The following is a 20,461-nucleotide window of genomic DNA, read 5'->3' on the forward strand; positions in this document are numbered from 1 at the left end:
GCTTTTCAAAAGCTTTTGTGGTGGGGGGATATCCCGGTGTTCCCTCTTTGGAATGGGAATGGGAAGGGAGAGAGGAGCCCTCTTGGATGGTGAGACAACACATGAAAGTGGAGAGGAAGGAGACTTTAGGCAGGTTTTGATGGAATATTAAGAAAAAAATCCTTCCCTGGGAAGGTGGGAGGGACTGGAATGGAATTCCCAGACCATCTGTGGCTGCCCCATCCGTGGAAATTGGATGGGGCTTGGAACAACCTGGGATAGTGGGAGGTGTCCATGGCAGGACGGGATGGGACGAGCTTTAAGATCCTTCCCATTCCCTGCACTGGGGATTCCCTGCAAACCATTGTGGCAATTGGAGATGCCACCATTCCCAGGAATCCACATCATTCCAGGAGGGAAGTGACGCAACCTGGCCAAAGTGCAATTCCCAAGCTCTCTTTGCTGGGAAAGTTTCCTGTGGGAAACAACTCTGCCCTAAAAGTGCATTTATGTCCCCATGTCACCTCTCCAGGATTCAGGGATTATCCCACTCCAGGATTCAGGAATTATCCCGGCTGCACTCCCACATGGATCAATGGGGGAATTTAATCCCAGGAGATAACAAATCCCAGCTCCTCCCAGCACTTGTTGTTGACATTTCTCAGGGTTTCAGGGGATTTCAAAGAATTATCTGGAGATCTGGTTCCTTCCAGGTGTTTTAATTAACTCCAGTGCTCCTTGGACACCTTGGAATTCAGGAACGCACTGCCCATCCCAATTTTCCTCCTGGGTAGCTTTAGGAAATATTTCTTGGTTTTCCCTCCAAATTGGGAAGTTTGTAGGGAAAAGCTGAGCCAAGTGAATCAATAACAATAATGCTTAAATTCATTTATACAAAAAAATATTGAAAATATTAAATTACATCAGATAGATTAATCAATAAATCAATACTTAAATATTGTCTGATTTTATTCCAGTTTAATATATATCCCTATTAAAATAAATTCTGGGATTACACCAGTTAAAATATAAACTGGAATGCTACCAGTTAAAGCAACTGGAACTCTGTTGCTTTTTTTCCCAGGATTTATGAATGAGTGGCTTCCACAAGCACCTGGGCATGTTACTGCAAATTTCCTGCAGAATTCCAGGGATCAGCAGGAATTCCTTCAGGATCCTAGCATGGATCATCACTATCCCATCCATACCCCCTGCTCATCCAAAGTATTCTCTGATTTCCCAGCCCTGGAGGGAAGAAAATCCAGGGCATATCTGGGATTTATGGGCACATTCTGGTGTTTTGGATCCCTCATTTCCCAGTGGGCAGAGAATTCCAGGACTCCAGACTTATCCCTATGGAAGGCTGAGGACCTTGGAGCTCCTTCCATCAGAGTTTCCAGCGGATGGAGCACGTTCTGCTCGGGAATCCATCCCCCCGGAATATCCAGCATATCAGTTTTATTAACCAGGATCCAAGGAAATTTAGGAGCCTGGCTTAATTTGGGAACATTCATCCACTTAAGCATTTTTCCGTGTCCTGCCCAAGCTGGTTTCTGATTTATCAATGACCTATTTCCCATCTATCCCAGCTTTCACTCCGTAAATCACATTCCTGGTTGGAGAAACGCCGGGTTTTTTATAATTCCATTTTAAAAAACCCTCATCTCTTTCTCGGAGGCTCCATATTTTCTGTGCAATATTGAACCATCACTTCCAATAGCAATGAGTCTGAGGATTTGTGGGATGTTCTGGAGGTTTCAAAGGCCTTTGGAGCATTAATCTTTCCTACAAATAATCCTCATTCCATCAATAACTGCCTGGATTTTTTATCCTCTCTCATTATTCCGTATTTTTTTTGGGGAAGCAAGCATTGCATGGAAAGGGAGCAGCCCTTCCATTCCATCCCTTTCCATGCAGCAGGGGAGGTTTGTGGGAATCTCTTCCTCCCTGAGCCTGATTTTGGGAACGCTGCCTGAAAAAACAAACACGAGGCTCCAATCCCCCTTCCCATTCCCAAGGGATCCAACCCATTCTCTCCAGCTGGGTGCTGGCCCAGGCTCAGGTTGGATGGGATAATTCCAGCAAGGAAAATGAATATTTTGGGAGGTTTGCTGTTAATTGTGTCCCATCCTGAGTCATTCACGAAGACTTTCAAAGGCACAGGGAAAAAAATCCTGGCTTCCCAAAGGAAACTTCCATGGATTTAATGAGCTCCCAGGCTCTCCCCATGGCTGGTTATTTATGGGGTGGTTCCATAAAGCATTGGCTAATGGATATGGAGAAATGGCTCTGGAGGAGAGTGGGATCCCTGCAGTGCTTGGAGCTGTGTGGGAATGGGATATTGGGCTCTTTCCATCCCAAAAATCAAGGGGGTGAGGGAAAAAATAGGGACAAAGTTGATGGTTTGTGGTGTCACTCCTGTGGCATCAGGAAAGGGAATGATTTCTTGGCAAAAATTCCTCCAAAAGCAGGACACCCGTGATGGGAATGATCCAAGGCTGAATCCCACCACAAACCTGATGGATCCAGAGGGATCATGCAGAGAACCAAGGGGATAATTGAGGGAGGGATCCCTGAGTTCACCTGGAACACAATCTGGGGTGAAAATTCTTTTATTGGGAGGTTTGCACATGGCAAGAAAAGCAGGATCACAGTTCAGGCTGAGGATATTTTGGAAACTTCATCCTCCAAAACCATTTTAAAGCAATTCCAGAGGAATCAGCGGCAGCATCCGAGGGGGCTCTGCCAGGCCCCAGCTGGGTGCAGAGGTTTTGAAATGGAAACAACTCTGAAATTCCTAAAATATTCCCCCAAAAAAAGAGACATTTTCTTTTTTCCCCCAGCTCTGGTCTTCATTTTCCAGGCTGGAGGAGGAATGTTGTTGAATTTTATGGAAAGTGATAGTGGGACTCTCTGGAAGTGGCCATAAAAGATAACAGATTTTGTTTTAAAGGCAGATAAAAGTTACGGGCCCGTGTTCCTTGGAACAGGAATTTCCTTGGATACCAATAAAAATGCTGGTTATGAAGCATTTCCTGAGGAATGGCTCTAACCCCGAATGATCCTGGTTATTTGCTGAGGAAAATGGGTTTTATCCTGGACAATAAACCTGTGGAGATTTATTAACCTGGGAAGCACATTCCAGGCTCCAATCCGCTCCCAGCCCTTGGAATTAATACCTTGGATAGAGTGAAAAATCCCTCTCCTGCTCCAGAGCCTTTCCCTGCAGAATGTCTCCCATAAAAGAGTTCCCTGAGCAGCCCTTGAGCTGGATTTTCGTTGTCTTTGCCTGGGTCCTTCATTCCCAAAGGCTGGGCTCTGTTTTAATGGGAATATTTCCTCTGGATCACGTTACTCTGGCACTATTCCCTGCAGGAATAACAGGAAAAAGGCTCGGAATAGGAATATTTGAAAAAACCCATTGGCCGTGTCAAGGTGATCCAAACCATCTTTGCCTTATCCAGAGCCTCAACCCCCTGGAATTCCATGGAAAAATCAAGGGGAGAGGGCAAAGGGAAGAGTTAAGGCATCTCCTTTCTCCACAGCTCAGGGAATCCCCCAAAATATTCCAGCCTCGTCTGCCCTGGGATGCTTGGAATGGAAGTTGGAAAAAGCACAGGGAACCCCCAAAATATTGCAGCCTCAGCTGCCCCGGGATACTTGGAGCGGGAGTGGGAGGGTTAACAGAGGAATTGGCATTTTGGATAAATCAGCACATTCTGCTCCTAAAAATGCCTGGATGTGGAACGGGAGCCGGGGCAGGCCCAGCACTGGGTTTTGTAAAGCTTGGCCCAAGTGTGCAGCCCGGCCTTACGGCAGAACAGGTAATTAGTGTTCATAATCAGTTTGTAAAGCTCGAGCGACTCCAGAGTGCCGGGCACTCCAGGAAAAAAGGGAATTTTCTCCTTCGGGATGCATGCGAATGCCAGCGGAACATCTGCACCCAATCTAGGCTCTGCTCAGCCCCCAAATATTGTTGTGGTTATGGGCAATTCCCTTAAAAGCCGATCCCTTTCCAGCCCCGCGTTACTCAGGATGAAATGTTTGCAGTTCCTTTAACTCTTTTTAGGGTTGGGGTTTTTTTGAAGTTAGAATTCCACATTCAGGGTACTCCTATCCCACAGCTGCTTCCCTGCTCCCTGCAACAACGGAGTTTTGTTTGGGAATCTTTGTGCTTACTCAATCCTTCCGAGCCCAAAAGCAACGCCACTCGTTCCTTGAAATGGAGAGGGACCCGTGGTGTTTGGAAAACAATCGGATTCCTGACAGCTTTTCCATAATGTTGGTGTTTTGTTATTGCTTGGGAGATGGGAGGGAATTTAATCCCGGAGCTAGATGGAGTTTGACAGCTCTGGCTCTGGAAGCTCTTTTTGGCATGGAATTTTTCCTGGAGGTGATTCCCAGAGTGGATAGAGCCAGGTGGCCCCGCCTCATCCAAGGTGGAATGAAGGAAAGGGAATGTTCACAAGGCAGGGAAGTTCCTGGGGGTGCAAAACTCCTTGGAAGGGTCTTGGGATCAACCCAGCAGGTGAAATGCAGGGAATTCCGACCATCCTTCCATGGACTCCTTCGGTGGTTTCTCACCTCCCTCTTCAGCCTTGCTTGAGGTCTCCAGGCCCTCCTGGAAGGACAGAATTCACCCAAGATCCAAGCTGGGAATCCCTTATGGATGTACTTCCAAACCCCACTGACACAGGACCCTTTGCTGCCAGTTCCGGGGGGGCGTTGGCTTTGAGGGACGTGGCTTTGGAATTCACCGGCTGCCTCCAAGAGCAACCAAGTTCCTGCCAGAGGGAATTTTATTCTCCCTTTCCAGAAGGTTTCCAGCACTTTACTGGGATTTTTTTTCCTCCTGGCATGTTTCATCCCTTTCCCCAAACCTCCAGTTCTCCAGGAGAGGCTTTGGACCTTGCCTCCTGTCACATTTGCGTCACCGGCTCCGGGGGCCGTGCCTGGATGTTGACAACTATTCCCAACCTTAAAATATGGCTCTGGCAATCCAAGGAAGCCAAAAAGATGAATTCCCTGCTGTCTCCGGAGTGTTCCTGCAGGAAAAGTTTTGGGCAGCAGGGATTCTCCAACACTGCCTGGTTTATTCCCACTTTAGCAGCTCAAGGAATGTGGATCCATTTCCACAGGCCTCCTGTCTCCTCCTGGGATCAGGAAAATCTTTGACAAACTGTGTTCCTCAATATCTCACAAGGCATGGATACTTCGGGACCTTGGGTCTTTCACTTCCCAGGGATTTTTCATGGATTCATGAGGCTTGGCAGATCCAGGATCAGCTCCAAGATCCTTCCTGGCAAAGGGAGGTGTTCCCTGTGGGAAGGGGCACAGGAACAGTAGTGGAGTGGAGCAGAGGGAATTACAGCTCCTGAGAAATGAGCAGGGACTATTTTAGGGCTTCTTCCCAAGGTTTAGGAATCCAACAGTGTCCATCAATCCATCCCAGCTCCTCTTCCTCGCTCCTTCCGGCAGCATCCGCGAGGTTGGGACCAACGGAGCCTCCAGCCAGCCCCGAAATGAAAAACGTAAATATGGAATATTAAAACCAGACCTGCTCCGGAGAGGAACTTTGACATCGCCACAAATCCGAAGAAGAAAGGGAAAACTCTGGCACAGAAATCCCGCATGACATCATTTTCTGGGATCACGGTGCCAAAACGGGGATATCTCCAGGAGTGAAAGCTTCGCTGCTCCTTGCCAGGTCCATATAACTTTGGGATTAAAAAGACTTTCATATTTCTGCTGCAGGAGATGGGATGGCAGGGAGGAGGGAGGTTTTCCCCATGGGAATGATTAAATTCCTATCAGTAATAACAGGGAAGAAAAGGTTTGTCAGCCGTGTCATTGATCTCCCTTCGCAATTCCTCCAAAATCCATTGGAAGCTTCTGCAAGGAGCCCTGAACCCACAGAGCTGCTTGGTAGTGGAGTGAAACTATAATTAGGGTTCAGGGAATTTTTTCCTGCCATTTATCATCCCCAGTTTTCTCCAAATTATGGAGAGTTCTGTCAAAACTCCGCCAGGGCCGTAGTCCTGCAGCCATTCAATCCCAGGGAGGCTGATCCCACACATCCCAGACCGATCCTTGACGCTTCCCCTCAAAACCTTCCCATTCCAAACCTCTCCCAGCAGCTCCAGGGAATAAAAGCCCCTTCTCCAGCCTCTCGCTGGGAAATGAGGTGGGATTTTCCTGGGCCATGGGCTGGGAGCAGCAGAAAATTTTTGGGGAAGGTTTCCAGAGGTAAAAACCTGCTGGATTCCCCGAAAATGAAAAACTCCCTATTAAGAGGGAATGTTATGAAGTGCCTGAGGGAGCTGGGAATCAAATTCCCATTTCCAAGTGCAACTTAAGGAGTTGCGGGCAGGTTTATAACCCTGCAAATGAGGGGGGGATTTGCAGCTTCTCCGGAGAGCTGGGCATGGATTTTTCCAAGTTCCTGCACAAGGAGGAGGATTTAGCTCCAAAGAACCCAAAGGATTTGCACCAATCTGACTTTGGGAATTTTAGAGCAGCTCTTTTCCAGCCTGGGCCCAGTCTTTGGTATCTTGGGATCATCCACAGGATGATGGACCTGGATCTTCCCTGGGCCATCCCTGATCTCTGAAGGGATCCCCTCCAGCTCCTTCCAGCTTCTCCAGCCACAACCCAGAGCGAAGAGCACTGGAATCCCGGGAAAGCAGATCCTGTGCTGGTGCCAAACATCTGCAAGCCCCAGTCCCCCAGCCTGTTCCTACAGCAGAGGGATGGGTTTAAATCCTCAGGATTCCAAACACTCCAGGAAAGAAATCAATCTGGGGTCCACCAGCAAGTCTCCAGAAACATTCCCCTTCCTGCTCTGTGCTCTCCAAAGGGTGCTAAAGATATATGGAGCAGGTAGAGCTGATGGAAACAGTTCCAGCCTCATTTTCTTTCAGGCTGCAAACCCCATTCCGTCCGAATTGCTGTGTTCTGAGGGATGGGATCGATTTTGACAGGACCATGGCTGCAGAAGTGTCAGAGCTGATTGTTTCCACCCCCTCGCTTTGTTCCCGTCAATTCCAAAAGTCCTGCTCCCATCAAGTCCAATTTTCCCTAAATTCTGTCAGGCTGCCTGCTTTGTGGCCAGGCAGAGCAGCACCTCACCTCACCCTGCCTAAAAACCCCATTTTATTTTATTTATTTTGGTGATTTTTTTTTTTTTTGGGGGGGGGGGGGCGTGGTCTCCACTCCCAGGATTTTCCATGAGCTGAGGTGCACGGTGCAGGCACTGAATTTCCCCAGAGATTTTCTCCATGCTCCCATGGGAATACAAGTCCCGAGGGTGTTTTCCCATCCAGCAAATCTCCTCCTTTATCCCTCCTTCCTGGAGACCCCAAGCCATGATGTCCTGGACCCTCCCAACAGGTGCCAGCCAGTTTAGGGCCTCTGGATTGGGGTTTTTGGTAGCTCTGCCTGCCCCAGGAATTCTGCTGGGCACAGGGAAATTTTTTGGGGATGTTTAAGGAGAAAATCCCTTCTCCACAGGAAATCATGAAGATGGCATTTTTTAATCACACTCATGGAGTGCCCAGGAATGGCCACCTTTGCCCTGTGGCTGTTGGGGGATGCTCAGCATCCCCAACCACATTTCCAGGGTTTGGGCAGGTTCACGGCAGTCTTGGAAGGGAATAATTCAGGTGCTCATGCACCATCCTGTCAGGACAAGAATGGAAAGGATCTGACTCCAGCCTAGCTCATCCCAGAGCCCCCAGTCCCATATCCACAGGGATATCCCTGCCTGGGATAGGGGGATGAGGAGTCACATCCCGGCAGGAACAGAATGGAAAGGATCTGACTCCAGCACTGGTGCCTTGCTCATCCCAGAGCCCCAGTCCCACATCCAGAGGGATATCCCTGCCTGGAATGCAGAGATGAGGAGCCCCAGTGGATGCTGAGAACTGGCACACAGCAAACACCACACTTCAGGGGTTTTGCTGTCCCTCATCACTCCCAAAGCTGCTCTTCCACCCGCTGGAATGCGGCTTTTATTGGATAACCTGGCAGGGGACGGGCCAGGGCCACTCCTTCTCTGGTTCAGGTGGCTCCTGCATCCTCACATCCCTAAAATCCACTCAGCCACAGTCGGGCTGCAGATCCTGCCCTGGGACTGTGCTCTCACCTCCCTGGATTTCCCAGCTTCCCTCCCTGCCGAGCTCCGCAGGGCGAATCTGAGCCTGGCTTCAGCAGAGGCAGAGCCGAATTTTGCCACGCCGAGGTTGGAGACAAAACCGCGTCCCGGGGCGGGCTGTGTTGGCATCTCCCGGCTCCCTCCTTCCCTCCCTCCCACCGAGACGCCCTCTCCGCAGAAATCCCGGCGTGTTTTCTCCTGCCAGGATATTCCCTCCCTGCCCCGCTGCAGGACCTGCCCCTTCCCACACAATGAAGGGATCGACGCCAGCGGCAGCGGCTGGAGGAGCCAGGGAATGCGAAACCCCGTCCTGAACGCATCCCAGCCGGCTAGCCCGGGAAGGCGGGGACACGGGACAGTCCCCTGGGGGTGGGCAGCCCCCCGGGGCCAGGTGATGTGGCGGGGAAGTGGCCACGGAACCCCGGGATGCGGGAGAATCCAGGGAGCGATTCCAAGGGATCCCACCGAGTGCTCCCGCTCCCGGAGAGCTGCTCTGGAGCAGGGACGGTGCTCACCCTGAGGCAGGGCGGTCACTGCAGTGTGCCCACGGTTGTCACTTTTTATTGAGGTTCCTTATTAAAGAAATATCCCATAAAACGTTCCTGGCACTTTTGGTCCATTTCCATCCCGGGGCAGAGGCACTGGGAAGGGGCTGGAGAAAGGGCTCCAGCCCGGATGCTCCTTGGGGAAGCCGGGAATTGCTCCCCTGGGCTGGGACAGAGCCGGGAATGCTCCCGGCAGTGCCTGGGGACGGAGGGAATCACGGCATCCAACAGTCCTCGGGAGTATGGGGAAGGAGAAGGAAAAACTGGAAGCAAGGGGGAGAAAATACAATAAAATAAAATAAAATAAAGAAAACTGAGTCTCTTCTGTCATCCCTTTCCGATCCGATGGAGGCGAAGTGTCCCTCCGGGAATGTCCTGCCGGGGATTTGCCGAGGCAGAAAGTCACCTGTCACCGCCCAGGCTGTCCCCTTGTCCCCGCTCCGGGCTTCAGCCCCGGGCTGCAGGAGCTGATTCCAACATTCCAAGAGTCCCTGGGCAGCTGCTCGGCGGCTCTAGGACGAGGAGGTCGGGATGGAGATTCCGTGGATGGCGCTCAAGGGCTCCGGAGCTTTCCCCACCGGGCTGGGGGGTTTTCTGTCCACCCCTGCAGGAAGGGGGAGAGGGAAAAGGACAGACGAGGCAGGGGATGGAGGGACTCCGAGCACCGGGGGACACCCCAAAATCCGCCACCAGAGCCGCTCGGGGTCCCCCCAACAGCGAATGTGACCCCCAGGGACAGGGACAAGGCTGGTGGCACTGCCAGGGACGTGGGGTGACCTGGCGAGGTGGCCCCGACCAGTCCCAGCCACGCACAGAACACATCCCTAAAAATTCCTAAAATTTGGGGTGTCCTGGTAGGGAACTGTGCCGGAGAAGGGAAGGGGACAGGACCGTGCCACCATTCCAGAGGTGATGGAATTCCTGCTGAGCTCCGTCCCACCGCAGCTCAGCCCTCGGGAATTCTGCCTTCAGGCACCGGGATATTTATCCCGGGGATGCTGGAGGCACGGGGATGAGCAGGGAGAGGTTTCGGGGGAAATCCAAGAAACTCGGAAAGGGCTGAAATTGCCCGGCTGGATTTTTCTTCCTTCTTTCCAGCCTTTTCCCATTTTTCCCACTCGCTACAGGTACCCCCAGCCCCCCCTACCCTTCCTCCTCCAGCTCGTTTGTCGGATAATCCAACATTTTCCTCGTCCCAGACAAGTGGCAAAACCAGAAAACCGATCCAAAGGGAAAAATGGGAATTTTTAAAAATAAACTTTAAAGAGAAAAATAAAAATCAATTTAAAAACCACACGCAAAGAAACCCCACCAATAAATCAAAAACCTACAAATGTTTAGAGAAAGTCTGGGGACAAAACAGCTTAAAAATTGGGAAATCAGAAAATTCAAGCTCCAAATAATTTTAAATACTTCGAAATTATGTTAAATATGCAAAGGTGGCTGTGGTAGTTTTATATACTTTTCCCCCCTTTCCTTCTTTCCAATTTTATTTCATTCATTTTCTTTCCTTCTCTCTCTTTCCTTTCTCTTTTTTTTTTTTTTTTTTTCTTTTTTTTTTTTTTTTTTTTTTCCTTTTTTTTTTTTTTTTTTAATCTTTAAATAATCGGTTTGAATTATTTATTTTCTCCCTCAATCGCTCCTCCCCGGCACAGCTGAGGTTATAACTCGCAGCACGTTAGAAACGTTAAAATTATTTAAAAACAAACAAATAAAAAACTCAATCAAACAAAAGAAAAAAAAAACAAAACAGCCAACAACCAAAAAAAATTTAAACCCCAGAGAAAACAACACGAAAAAGAACGAATAAACAGGGAATTAATTGTAAATTAATTAAAATAACAGAAAGTAAAAAAAAAATGCGGGTAAAATTACAAAAATGTCAAAGGGGATTTTATAGCCAGGGTGGAAAAATCGGGATTTTTAAAACGAGAGAATCGAGCTCTGTTAATGAGGCGAAATAATTAACGGGACATAAAAGCAACGCCCCCTCGGACAGCCTCAAATTGCTCCCGTGGGATTCCCGGCGGAGCGTTCGGAGGGAAATAATTAATTAATAACCCCGGGAACCAATTAAATAAAATAACAGTTAATTATGATAACTAATAACTCTAAACAAATCGTTCAATCATTGCTGTCAGTTCATAATTAACAGGTAATTACTAGGAATTAATGATTCCCTGACAAGGCTTCTGCTTTCGCAGAAAGGCTCCCGGTTCTTGGAATCGGGGGAATGGGGGAACAGGGGGAGAGGCTCCTGCTCTGTCACATTCCCGGGGGGGATGAGCAGCCCGGGAATCCTCCCCATTCCCTGGCGCTTCCCAGCGAGCCAGCAGGGAAATTCCAACGCAGAGCCGGAATGTGGCGGGGATCCCCGGAACCCCGGGAATGGCATGGATCACTCAAACCCCTCCTGCGGCTGCTGCTCCCCGCCGGCCCTGTCCCCGCGCTGTCCCCGCGCTGTCCCCGCTCACCTTCACTGCCGGGCTGCTTGAAGGCCATGGCCAGCTCGCCGCCGGCGACCGTCACGCCGTGGCCGTGGTGGCCCAGGGGGGTCCCCTGCGGCTGCCAGGGGGGGCCGGGGGCGATGTAGGCGCCGGGGGAGCCGCCGTAGACGCCGGGCTGGCTGGAGGGGGGATAAGCGCAGGCCGGCAGGAAGGTGCCCATGGAGGAGAGCCCCGCGCCGGGCTGGGGACAGGGACGGGGACAGAAGGGGACAGGGGCTCAGAATCCGAGGGGGATCCCTCTCGGGGGCGGACGGGGCTCCCTGTCCTCTCTTCCCACCTCCCTGGCCCCTCCCTGCTCTCCCCGCCTTGTCCTCCCCTGCCCCATTCCAGCCCCACTCGTGCCACGCTTCCCTGTCCCCTCCTGTCCCCAGCCCTCTCCTGCAGGTATTTGATGTCGCCGTCCACGGCAGCCTTGTCCTCCCCTGTCCCCCCGTGTCCCCCCAGCCCCTCACCTGCGGCTGTTTGATGTCCCCTGTCCCCCCGTGTCCCCCCAGCCCTCACCTGCGGGTATTTGATGTCGCCGTCCATGGCAGCCTTGTCCAGCCCGTTGACCGCCTGGCCCGGCCCGGGAAAGCCGCTTCTGTTCACGCTGGGCCACTCCTCCATTTTTGGGGGGTACGCGGCCCCCTCGGTGCCAGCCAGAGCCCCTGGGGAACAAAACGTCAGCCCCGAGCCCCCCGGGCCAGGCCCGAGCAGCTTTTGGGGGTGAAACTGAGGGAATTGCCGCTTTTCCAAAAGCCTAAACCCATGGACTGGGGGCACAAGAATCCGCGTTCCCTCCAGCATCCCGAAATTTGGGATCACACGGCGGGGAGAGACTGTGGTGTCCCCCCCAAAACCCGCTCGCCGTCTCCCCCCTCCCTCTCCCAATTTCCAATCCCCTATAATTTAGGGGCTCCAATTTCTCTCCTGACGAAGGGGATTTGGAGAAGTGACATCGGAATTTTAAGGATAAATGATTGCGCGGGGGAAAACGCATGCGGTTGATTTACTCGGGCTTTTGGAAGGATAAAAGGACCCGCAACCCCCTGCCACGGCCCGCGTGTCCCCCCTTGGAGCCGCCGGGGCTCTGCCTTGGCGCTGCCGGTGCTCCCGGAGCCCCAAAATTCCCAGATTCTTCGGAAGAATCCAGGAGGCCGGATCCGAGTTGCCTTCTCTTCCCTTTCCTCCCTGATTTTTCCTCTCCTCTTATTTTTCCCTCTTTCCCCCTCCTTTTCACAAATATATATATATTATTTTTTTTTTAATCCCCCTTTGCGGAGCTAAATTCAGGGCTCCGAATTTGCGGTCGGCAATCTATCATCCCTAGGAAAATATTTTCCACATTTTTCATAAAAAGTTCAAGATGTGGCTGAGCCGAGGCCGCATATGGCCCCGCCGCCCCGACGGGCTGGTGGAGCGGGGGGAGGCCCTTGGGAGAAAAAAGGGGGAATAATGGGGGGCGGGGGGGGAAAGGAAAGTGTACGAAACAACAACAAAAAAATTGGAACAAACAGCGAAAAACGAAAGAAACAACAACAAAAACTCGAAATAAACTAAGAAGCTGAAACTAATAAAAAAGAAGGAAAGACGCAAAAAGGCACGAAATGAACAAAGAGGCACGAACCAAATAAAAAGCCGAAAGAAGCAAAAAAAAAATAAAATCCCCGAGCGAGCGAAAAGGCACGAAACAAACAAAACCCCCGAAACAAACAAAAAAAAACCCGAAACCAACAAAACAAACAAACAAACGAAAAAAACACCCAACCGAACAAAAAACCGCCAACACAAAGAGACAAAAAAATTTAAAAATAATAATTTAAAAAAACTAAACCGACAAAAATAAGCTAAAAAACCAAAACTATGAAAGGACGAGAGGGTTGTGGGGGGGAGCGGAATTGCCGGTACCCACCCGCCTGCTCCACGAAGGTGCGGATGCCCAGGATGTTGGTGACCGAGTGCGCCGAGGGCCAGGAGCGGGGCAGCGCCACCGGGGGGGCCCCGAGGTGTCCCCCGGGGTGCGGGCCGGCCTTGGCGGGCGGCGGAGCGGCGGGGCCCGGGTACGGGTACTGGTAGATGTGCGCGCAGGGCAGCGCGGCCGGGGGCGGCCCGGCGGGGGCCAGCGGGCCGATCTTGTTGCGCAGGATGCGGCTGATGGAGCTGACCGAGGGCACGTTGTACTTGTCGCACACGCCGTCGGCCAGCAGGCGGTCGCGGATCTCCCAGGCGAAGATGCCGGGGTCGCCCTGCTTGTAGTCGCGGATGTGCTTGACCACGGCCGGCGTGGTGACCCGCGGCTTGCTGCCGCCGATGGCCCCGGGCAGGATGGAGCCCGTCTCGTGGTAGCGGGCCAGGATCTTGCTGACGCAGCCGTGCGACACGCGGAGCTGGCGGCTGATGTCGCAGGGCCGGATGCCGAGCTGCGCCAGCTCCACGATCCGCAGGCGGATGGCGTTGGGCAGAGGGCGCCCGTTCACGAAGACGCCGCCCAGCTGGTTCACCTCGCCGTAGGTGTGCTCTGCGGGGCGGGATGGCACGGCATGGCGCGGATCGGGATGGCACGGCAGAGGTCGCGGTGCCCGCGGGCTGCCCGCGCAGCGAGCGGGGCCGGGATGGGGATGGCGCTGCAGCGGGAAGGGGAGAGGGAAAAGAGGGGAGAAAGGGAAAGGGGACGCGAGGAAGGGAGGGGGAAAGGAGCGAAAAAGGGAAGAAAGGAAAAGGAATGGAAGAAAAGGGAAGGGGGGAAAAAAAGGAAGAAAAAATTGGAGGAAAAAAAGAAGGGGTGAAAAAGGAAAAATGAAGGGGGGGAAGGAAGGGGGGAAAACAGGAAAATGAAAGGGAGGAAAAAGGAAAAACAAAAAGAGATTGAGAGGAGAAGAGGGGAAAAGAGAGAGAAAGAGCCCAAGGTAAGGCGAAAGAGAGAAAGGAGAAATACAGACAAAAAAAAAAGTGAGATAAAAGTGACAGCAAATAAAGAAGGGTAAGGAAAGACAGGGAAAGAATGAGAGGAAAGGAAAAGTCAGAAACGACGAGGGGAGAAAAAAAAGGACACAGAAAAAGGAGAGCGGGACAAAAGGATAGAACGCAAAAGTACGAGAACGGGAGCAGAACTCGCAAGGAGGCAGCGGAGCGAAAGCGAAGGGAGGCGCGGGGAGGACGGAGCAGCCCGGAGCCCTCCCGGCACCCCGGCATCCCCAGCCGCCTCCTGCCCCTTTCCCGGTGCCCTGCTCCGCCAGGAGCCCGTCCCGGAGCCCGTCCGGGGCCGGCCGCACTCACCCATGGCCCGGCGCGGGGAGGGGGCAGCGCCGGGCGGCCGCTCCGCAGCCGCGGCATAGAGAGCCCGGGGGGCGGCCGGGCCGGGGGGTCCTGGCGGCGCCGGGAGCGAGCCCCGCTCGCGGGGAGCCCCCGCCGCTCCTCGGGATCAATTTGACGTGGGAATCGCGTCAATCGCGGCCGTCACGGCGGCGGCGCCGCCGCCCATTGGCTCCCGCCCGCTCCTAAATGGCCGCGGCCGGCGGGGCCGGGGGAGCCGCCCCCTCTGCCCGCCCCCTCGGGGCCCCGCCGCCGCCGGGGAGCCCCCCCGAGCGCCGCCGAGCCGCGGGAGGGCACGGCGGGGACACCGCGGGGGTCTCATGGCCCCCGAGCCGCGGGTGCCCCGGTCCGTCCCCGCGGGGTTCCCACGCGCGACAGGGACACGCACCTGCCCCGCCTCCGGCCCCGACGGCAGCCGCGGGTGGGGACGGCACGGCACGGCACGGGAGCGCTTTCGGGAGACACGGAGCCCTGCCCCGGGGGGGCTCCCCTGCTGCCCAGCTGCCGGGGGAGAAATCCGCCTGTTTCGGCCCCAAAAAACCCCACCCGGGAGAGAATCCGTCAAACGCGGCGGGGGCGAGCGGCCGCGGGATTCCCGGGGATTTTTATCCCCCCCTCACGGAGAGCTCGGTTGGGAGGACCGTGAGTGTTTCCCGAGAAAGACTGGAAGGTGGGGGGCTCGGGGGGAAGCAGAGATTGGAAAAGTCTCCCCTTGGGGGGTGTAAAGCGGGGGGCTCGGGCTGGGGCAGCGCCCGTCACCCCCCTGTCCCCCAGCGAGAGCAGGGGACACCAGCAGCATCACATCCAGCTGTGGCACCGGATCCCAGCGGGGCCTCAGCGCTGGAAGAAGCCCCGGGAAAAGGAGAGGATGGATTTACCGGGAGCCTCCCGCCGCCGGTGCCCGCCCGGTGGCTGCCCCGCCGCGATGGGCTCGCCGTGCCCGCCCCGGGGAGCGGCGATCGAAAAGCGGCCGGGCAAGGCAGGTGCGGCTCTGACGGCCCTGCGGATCCCCGGGGATGGGTTTTTTGGGAGGTCTGGGGGTCCCTCGCCGCAGGCGGAGGAGCTTTTTCCCCCCCGCGGCCAGCGCGCGGACGAGCTGCGGGGCTGGAGCATCCCTCGCTCCCTGGGGATGAGGATTTCCAAGGAAAAGATCCCGGCAGGAAAAGATTCCCCCACCTGCTCCCCGCACGCCACCCGCTTCCCCAGAACCCTGCTGGGTTCCCGGGGACATCACCGGGATCCAGTCCCCGCTGGAATGTGCGCCTGGATATAGCGGAGATGGAAAGGGAGCTGAGGCAAACGGGAAAAGGTCAAAAAAAAAAAGAGGGAAAGGAATAATAGAAAGGAAACGAAGCGGAAGATGGAGGGAAATCAACATGAATAATAGGAAACGAAGCGGAAGATGGAGGGAAATCAACATGAAAAGAAAACGAAGAAGGAAAAAAAAATAAGAAGGGAAGAGAGGTAGATGATGGAGGAAAGTTAAGCGAGGGAAAAGAAAAAAGGAAGGGAAAATAAAAGCAAAATGAAAATAGTTTTTAAAATTAGGATAAAGGAAAATAACTAAGGAAAAATAAGGGAAAGCAGAAAATTATTGAAAGGAATGGGAAAAGAAATAGAGGAAAAGAAGGAAAAGGAAAGGGGCGGCTGCTCAGGTGAGATGTGGCAAGAAAATCCCAATTAATTTGCTCCCTGTCCAGCTCCCTGCGGAGCTCCAGGAGCAGCACCGGGCCCCCAAATCTGCTCCCCCCTGACCATTCCTTGCCCTGCCCTGGTCGCGATGGTTTCCATCTGCTCCGGCTCCTCTTTCCCTTCTCCAGCTCCTCTTTCCCCGCTTCAACACGATCCGGCGTGAAAAAAAAATATTTAAAACCCCCTAATTTTCCCTGGTTTTGCCAAAGCTGCTGGAATTTTGTGGGTATTTTTATGGCGGGCTGAGCCTCTGGTGACAGGCGCGATTTTACGTCATTAATTTTGCTGAATAAAAACCCAGAGGAGCAGGGAGCTCTGAAAACTTTCTTCTTTTTATTTTTTTTTAAATAGATATATCAGGTAAGCCGGGTGGAAATATCAAGGATATTGGATAGGATATGTCAAGGATGTCCTTCTGCTGCAGCAGCTGGAGATTAGAATAGTTAAAGGTAGGGGGTCCTGGGTTTTTCACCAGTATTTATTCCCGACTATTTGTTACAAAATAATATAATTAATATTATACTGTAATAGAATAATGCTGTTAAATCATTATACAATAACAATAATATATTCTCTTGCTGTGTTGTTATCTAATACCGCCATCCTACGCTACATTATTTTATTCTTATTAATTGATTACTGATTCAGGAACGCTGGGGCTCTTACAGGAGTTTATGGAGCTCCTTTTCCATCTGGATCAAACCGAACTGGAAAATCCTGTGGGATCTGACACTCTGAAAACCCCCAGTAAGTTCTGGGTGTCTCTGCCTGCGCTTTGTGTGTCAGACCCATCACAAAATTCCAACGGGATTTTTTTTCTCCAGCCTTTTGCCCAAATGCAGGGAGTTTGAGGATGCCAAAAAATCTTCGTGGTCGCTGAAGGAAAACGTTTGAGAGCTCAGCAAAATAAAATCTTTCTCCAGAGCTTCCCTCTGAGCACCTCTGTCAGGTCTGTCAAGGCCACAGCTTCGATAATTAACAATAATATTTGTCAAAAGCGATTTTCTTCCTTAAAATCCCTCCCTGCCAGAGGCTCCTCAAACCCACCCGGATTAAAACCACACCAAACCCCCAGGGAGTTTTTCCATTTGATTTTATTTTTTTCCCCCTAAAAAAACCCTCTGCCTTCTCTGACGAGAAATTCTCAAAGTGAAAACCAGAGCGGGATCCCGGATCCTTTAAATAAAAAAATTCCTGATGGGAAAGGTTTCCGATGCGAGGGCAACACGGAGCGTTGAAAATCCGCAATAAATCGCACGGATCCATCCTGCTTTTCTCTTTATCAGGATTTTCTCCTCCTTTTCTGCCCGGGGATGGTTTCAGTGGCTTTGGAATCTCATTTCATGCCCTGAGTGGAGCGTGGGGATGTGCAGCTCCAGCCGCATCCCACTGCTCTGGATGCCAGGGAGCCCCTTTCCTTCCCAGGGCTTGATATTGAAAAACACCGAGTATTTTGGGAAGAATCCCGGTCAACGGCCGAGTCCGGGGCTGGAAGGAGGGGGGGATTGAAGGCTGGTCCCTGCAAATCCTGCTCGGCACATCTGGGAGCCGCGTGCCAGGAGGGGCCGGCAGGAGCAGCCGCCGCCTCTGGAAAGGGCTGGGAGAGCCGGGATCCCGCACGGAATGTGGCGAAAGGACAGCGCCGGGCTCCTTCCTCTCCCTCCCGCCTTTCCCGGGAAAACCGGCACCCCTCTGCTGGAAATTCCTGCTGGGAACCCGCCGGGTTGGTGCCTCTGGTGGGAGCGGGAGGTGCCGTGAGACACGAACAGCTCCTTCCCACAGGGAACCCTCCTGGAATCATGAAATCCTTGAGGCTGGAAAAGCCTCCCAAGACCATGTAGCCCAGGTGGCTCTCTCTGCCTCTCCCTGGGGAATATTCCCTGGCTCCTCCAGCGCCCTGAAAGAGAAACAAAACTCCCTCCCAATATTTTCCTTAGGATTGATGTCCCGCTTAAGGCTGAGCAAGCCTTGGCTGGTTGTAAATCCAGGCGGGATCAGCTGCCGAGCCCCGGCCCGGCTCTGCAAACAAACCCCACACGTGGGGGCTGCTAAAGCCATTCCCGATGTTTTCCTGGCGGGATGGATCCCTCCTCCCGGCCACCACGGAGCGGCAAGGCCGCGGGCTTGGCAAGGAGCGGGATGTTGAGTTGTGCTGCTGAAAAAACACCTCGGGGAGGCTGGAACTGCACCCGGGGCTTGCTGGGCTTGGCACGGGGCATGCGGAGAGCTGGGGAGAGCAGGGAATCTGCTCCTCCTCGGAAAGAGTTGGGAGCAGATCCGGTAGGATTTGATAATGCTTAAGTCAGGTTTTAGGGCACGGATGCATCCAGCACCGTTTAATGCAGGAGCTTCTCCTCCTGAGAGGAAATCTTATGCTCATCTTGTAGGAAAGAGGCTGGGGTGTACGTGAGGGTGGCCTGAAGAGTGGGATAAATAACCCAGTGATTTCCCGAGGGATGGCTCTGAACCTGCCGAGCTGCTCAGCCAGAAAAGTGGGAAAAGAAAACCCCGTTGGTTTTCCTCAAGGACCTTTGGCTTTAATGGTGGAGGCGGATTTTCAACAACATTTTATAGGGCTGAATATGAATTTAATAGCGCTGAATGTGATGGTATTGAATATATAAACACTGAATTCCATAGTCCTGGATTTTCCAATGTCCCCTCTGCAGCTCTTCCCGCTGGTGCCACACTCAGGATCCCCTGGCGAGGGCACCAAGCCAGGGCTGTGCCCAGGGTGCCATTCTGGCCATCCCAGAGCTCCCTGGTGCAGCTCCAGAGGATTTCCCCAGGGTCTGGAGCCATTTGGAGGCAGGTAAACTCTTTTCAGGGCTCATTTCCCAGCAGAAACTTGTCTCAGTGTGAAAATGCAGGGCCAGAGCAAGGTGAGCAGCACAGAACATTACAACCACCATAAAGGCCCCGAATAGTCACAGCAAAACTCTGTTTATTTCTCCCTGTGTGGGAATGGGGGATATAAAATGGGATTTAAAGCTGTGAAGAGCTGCCTTGTCCACTCCAGCCAGTTCCTTAATCCCAAATGTCCCTCTCCTTCTGCTTCCCATTCCTGCCTGACAGCTCCTCCTTGCACATGGCCTTTAAAATTAAAGATGAGGGGGATAAAAAGGAACTTTTCCTCACTGCTCTGCCTCCTTGAATCTGCAGGAGACCATCCAAATAAACCAGAAAATAATTATTTACAGCCTCATAAATTGTTGTCACTAATTTCTCCAGGAGTAAAAACACCTCTTTGGAGCAAAATGGGATTTTTCAGTGGGTTTTTTTTTGGTTTTTTGTTTTTTTTTTTTTTTTTTTGCAGGTGTGTGGGGTTGAGTACAAATATTTTGAGCTGAGAAAGATTTGGGGTTTTGGGCTTGTTTGGTTGTTGTTTTATTTTTTTCCTCAGGTAAGAGAAAGTGCCTGGGAAAATTTCATTTCATTTGAGAAAAGCTCAAATGGTTTTTGGTAAGGTGAATTGTGCTGCTCTTCTGGAGCAGCAATGGTGGGATGGAGCCTTGGAATGGGAATATCCAGGATGGGGAGCATGGACTGGGATTGAAGTGGAATTCCCTGCCTAAATCCAACACTGCTCCCACAGGGAAAGCACCCGGGATACTGGAGTTATTGTGTGCTACCGGAAGCGCTCCGTGCCAGAATTCTAGGCCAGTAATTGGGATAAAGTGGGAATGAAATTTCACATCTTGTCCTGGCAAGAGGGAAACGGGAGCTCCCATTGGAAAGGCTGCACACAAACAATGCTCCTGCCACTCATCCCGTGGCATCGCCAGCCGAGCGCTCTCCGGGCACTGGTTTCCATTTATTCCCTGGGATTCTGGGAGATGTCAGCAGAATTTAACACACATGATGCGGGCAGATGAATGAGCTGGATCCTTTTCTGGGAACGAGCATTCCCGGGGCTCCGCGTGGTTCCGCAGCTCCAGAGCTGGGGGGATTTATTCTGGGAGATCTGGACTCCATTTCAGGCCGGGAAAATCACGCTGAAGCCAAGAGGGATGCTTCCCACTCCCATTAACAGGTCCCAGGAATGCACTTAAAACACGGGTTTGACTTTAAAGCCAGGCTTAAGTCTTGCTTCTGCTGAAAGGTGAGGGATTTAAAAGAGCATTTCTGGGTTTACCTGGCTCTGGGCTTGTAAAAGAATCCTGCAGGATGCTGGAAGTTTTAGGGATCCAGGTTATCCTTCTGCGTTGTCTGAGAGTTCTGATATCCTGGAATTGTCTGGATAAACACCATGGATATGCCCAGCTAGCAGCTTTTGGAGATCCTGCCCCATTCTT

General features: G+C 52.5%; 1 protein-coding gene across 1 annotated transcript; it reads right to left on the bottom strand.

Annotated features, from left to right (window-relative positions):
• Positions 1-9,188: 9,188 nt before the first annotated feature.
• Positions 9,189-14,495, bottom strand: PAX1 (paired box 1). The gene is made up of 5 exons (XM_041417152.1): positions 14,439-14,495; positions 13,075-13,786; positions 11,685-11,830; positions 11,151-11,364; positions 9,189-9,280 (listed from the first exon to the last, which is right to left on the bottom strand). The coding sequence occupies exons 1-5, from the start codon at positions 14,493-14,495 to the stop codon at positions 9,189-9,191; spliced, it is 1,221 nt and encodes a 406-aa protein (XP_041273086.1).
• Between the last annotated feature and the right edge of the window lie 5,966 nt (positions 14,496-20,461).

The sequence above is a fragment of the Onychostruthus taczanowskii genome, unplaced genomic scaffold (assembly GCF_017590055.1).
Source record: "Onychostruthus taczanowskii isolate IOZ18803 unplaced genomic scaffold, ASM1759005v1 scaffold55, whole genome shotgun sequence".
Lineage (NCBI taxonomy): Eukaryota > Metazoa > Chordata > Aves > Passeriformes > Passeridae > Onychostruthus > Onychostruthus taczanowskii.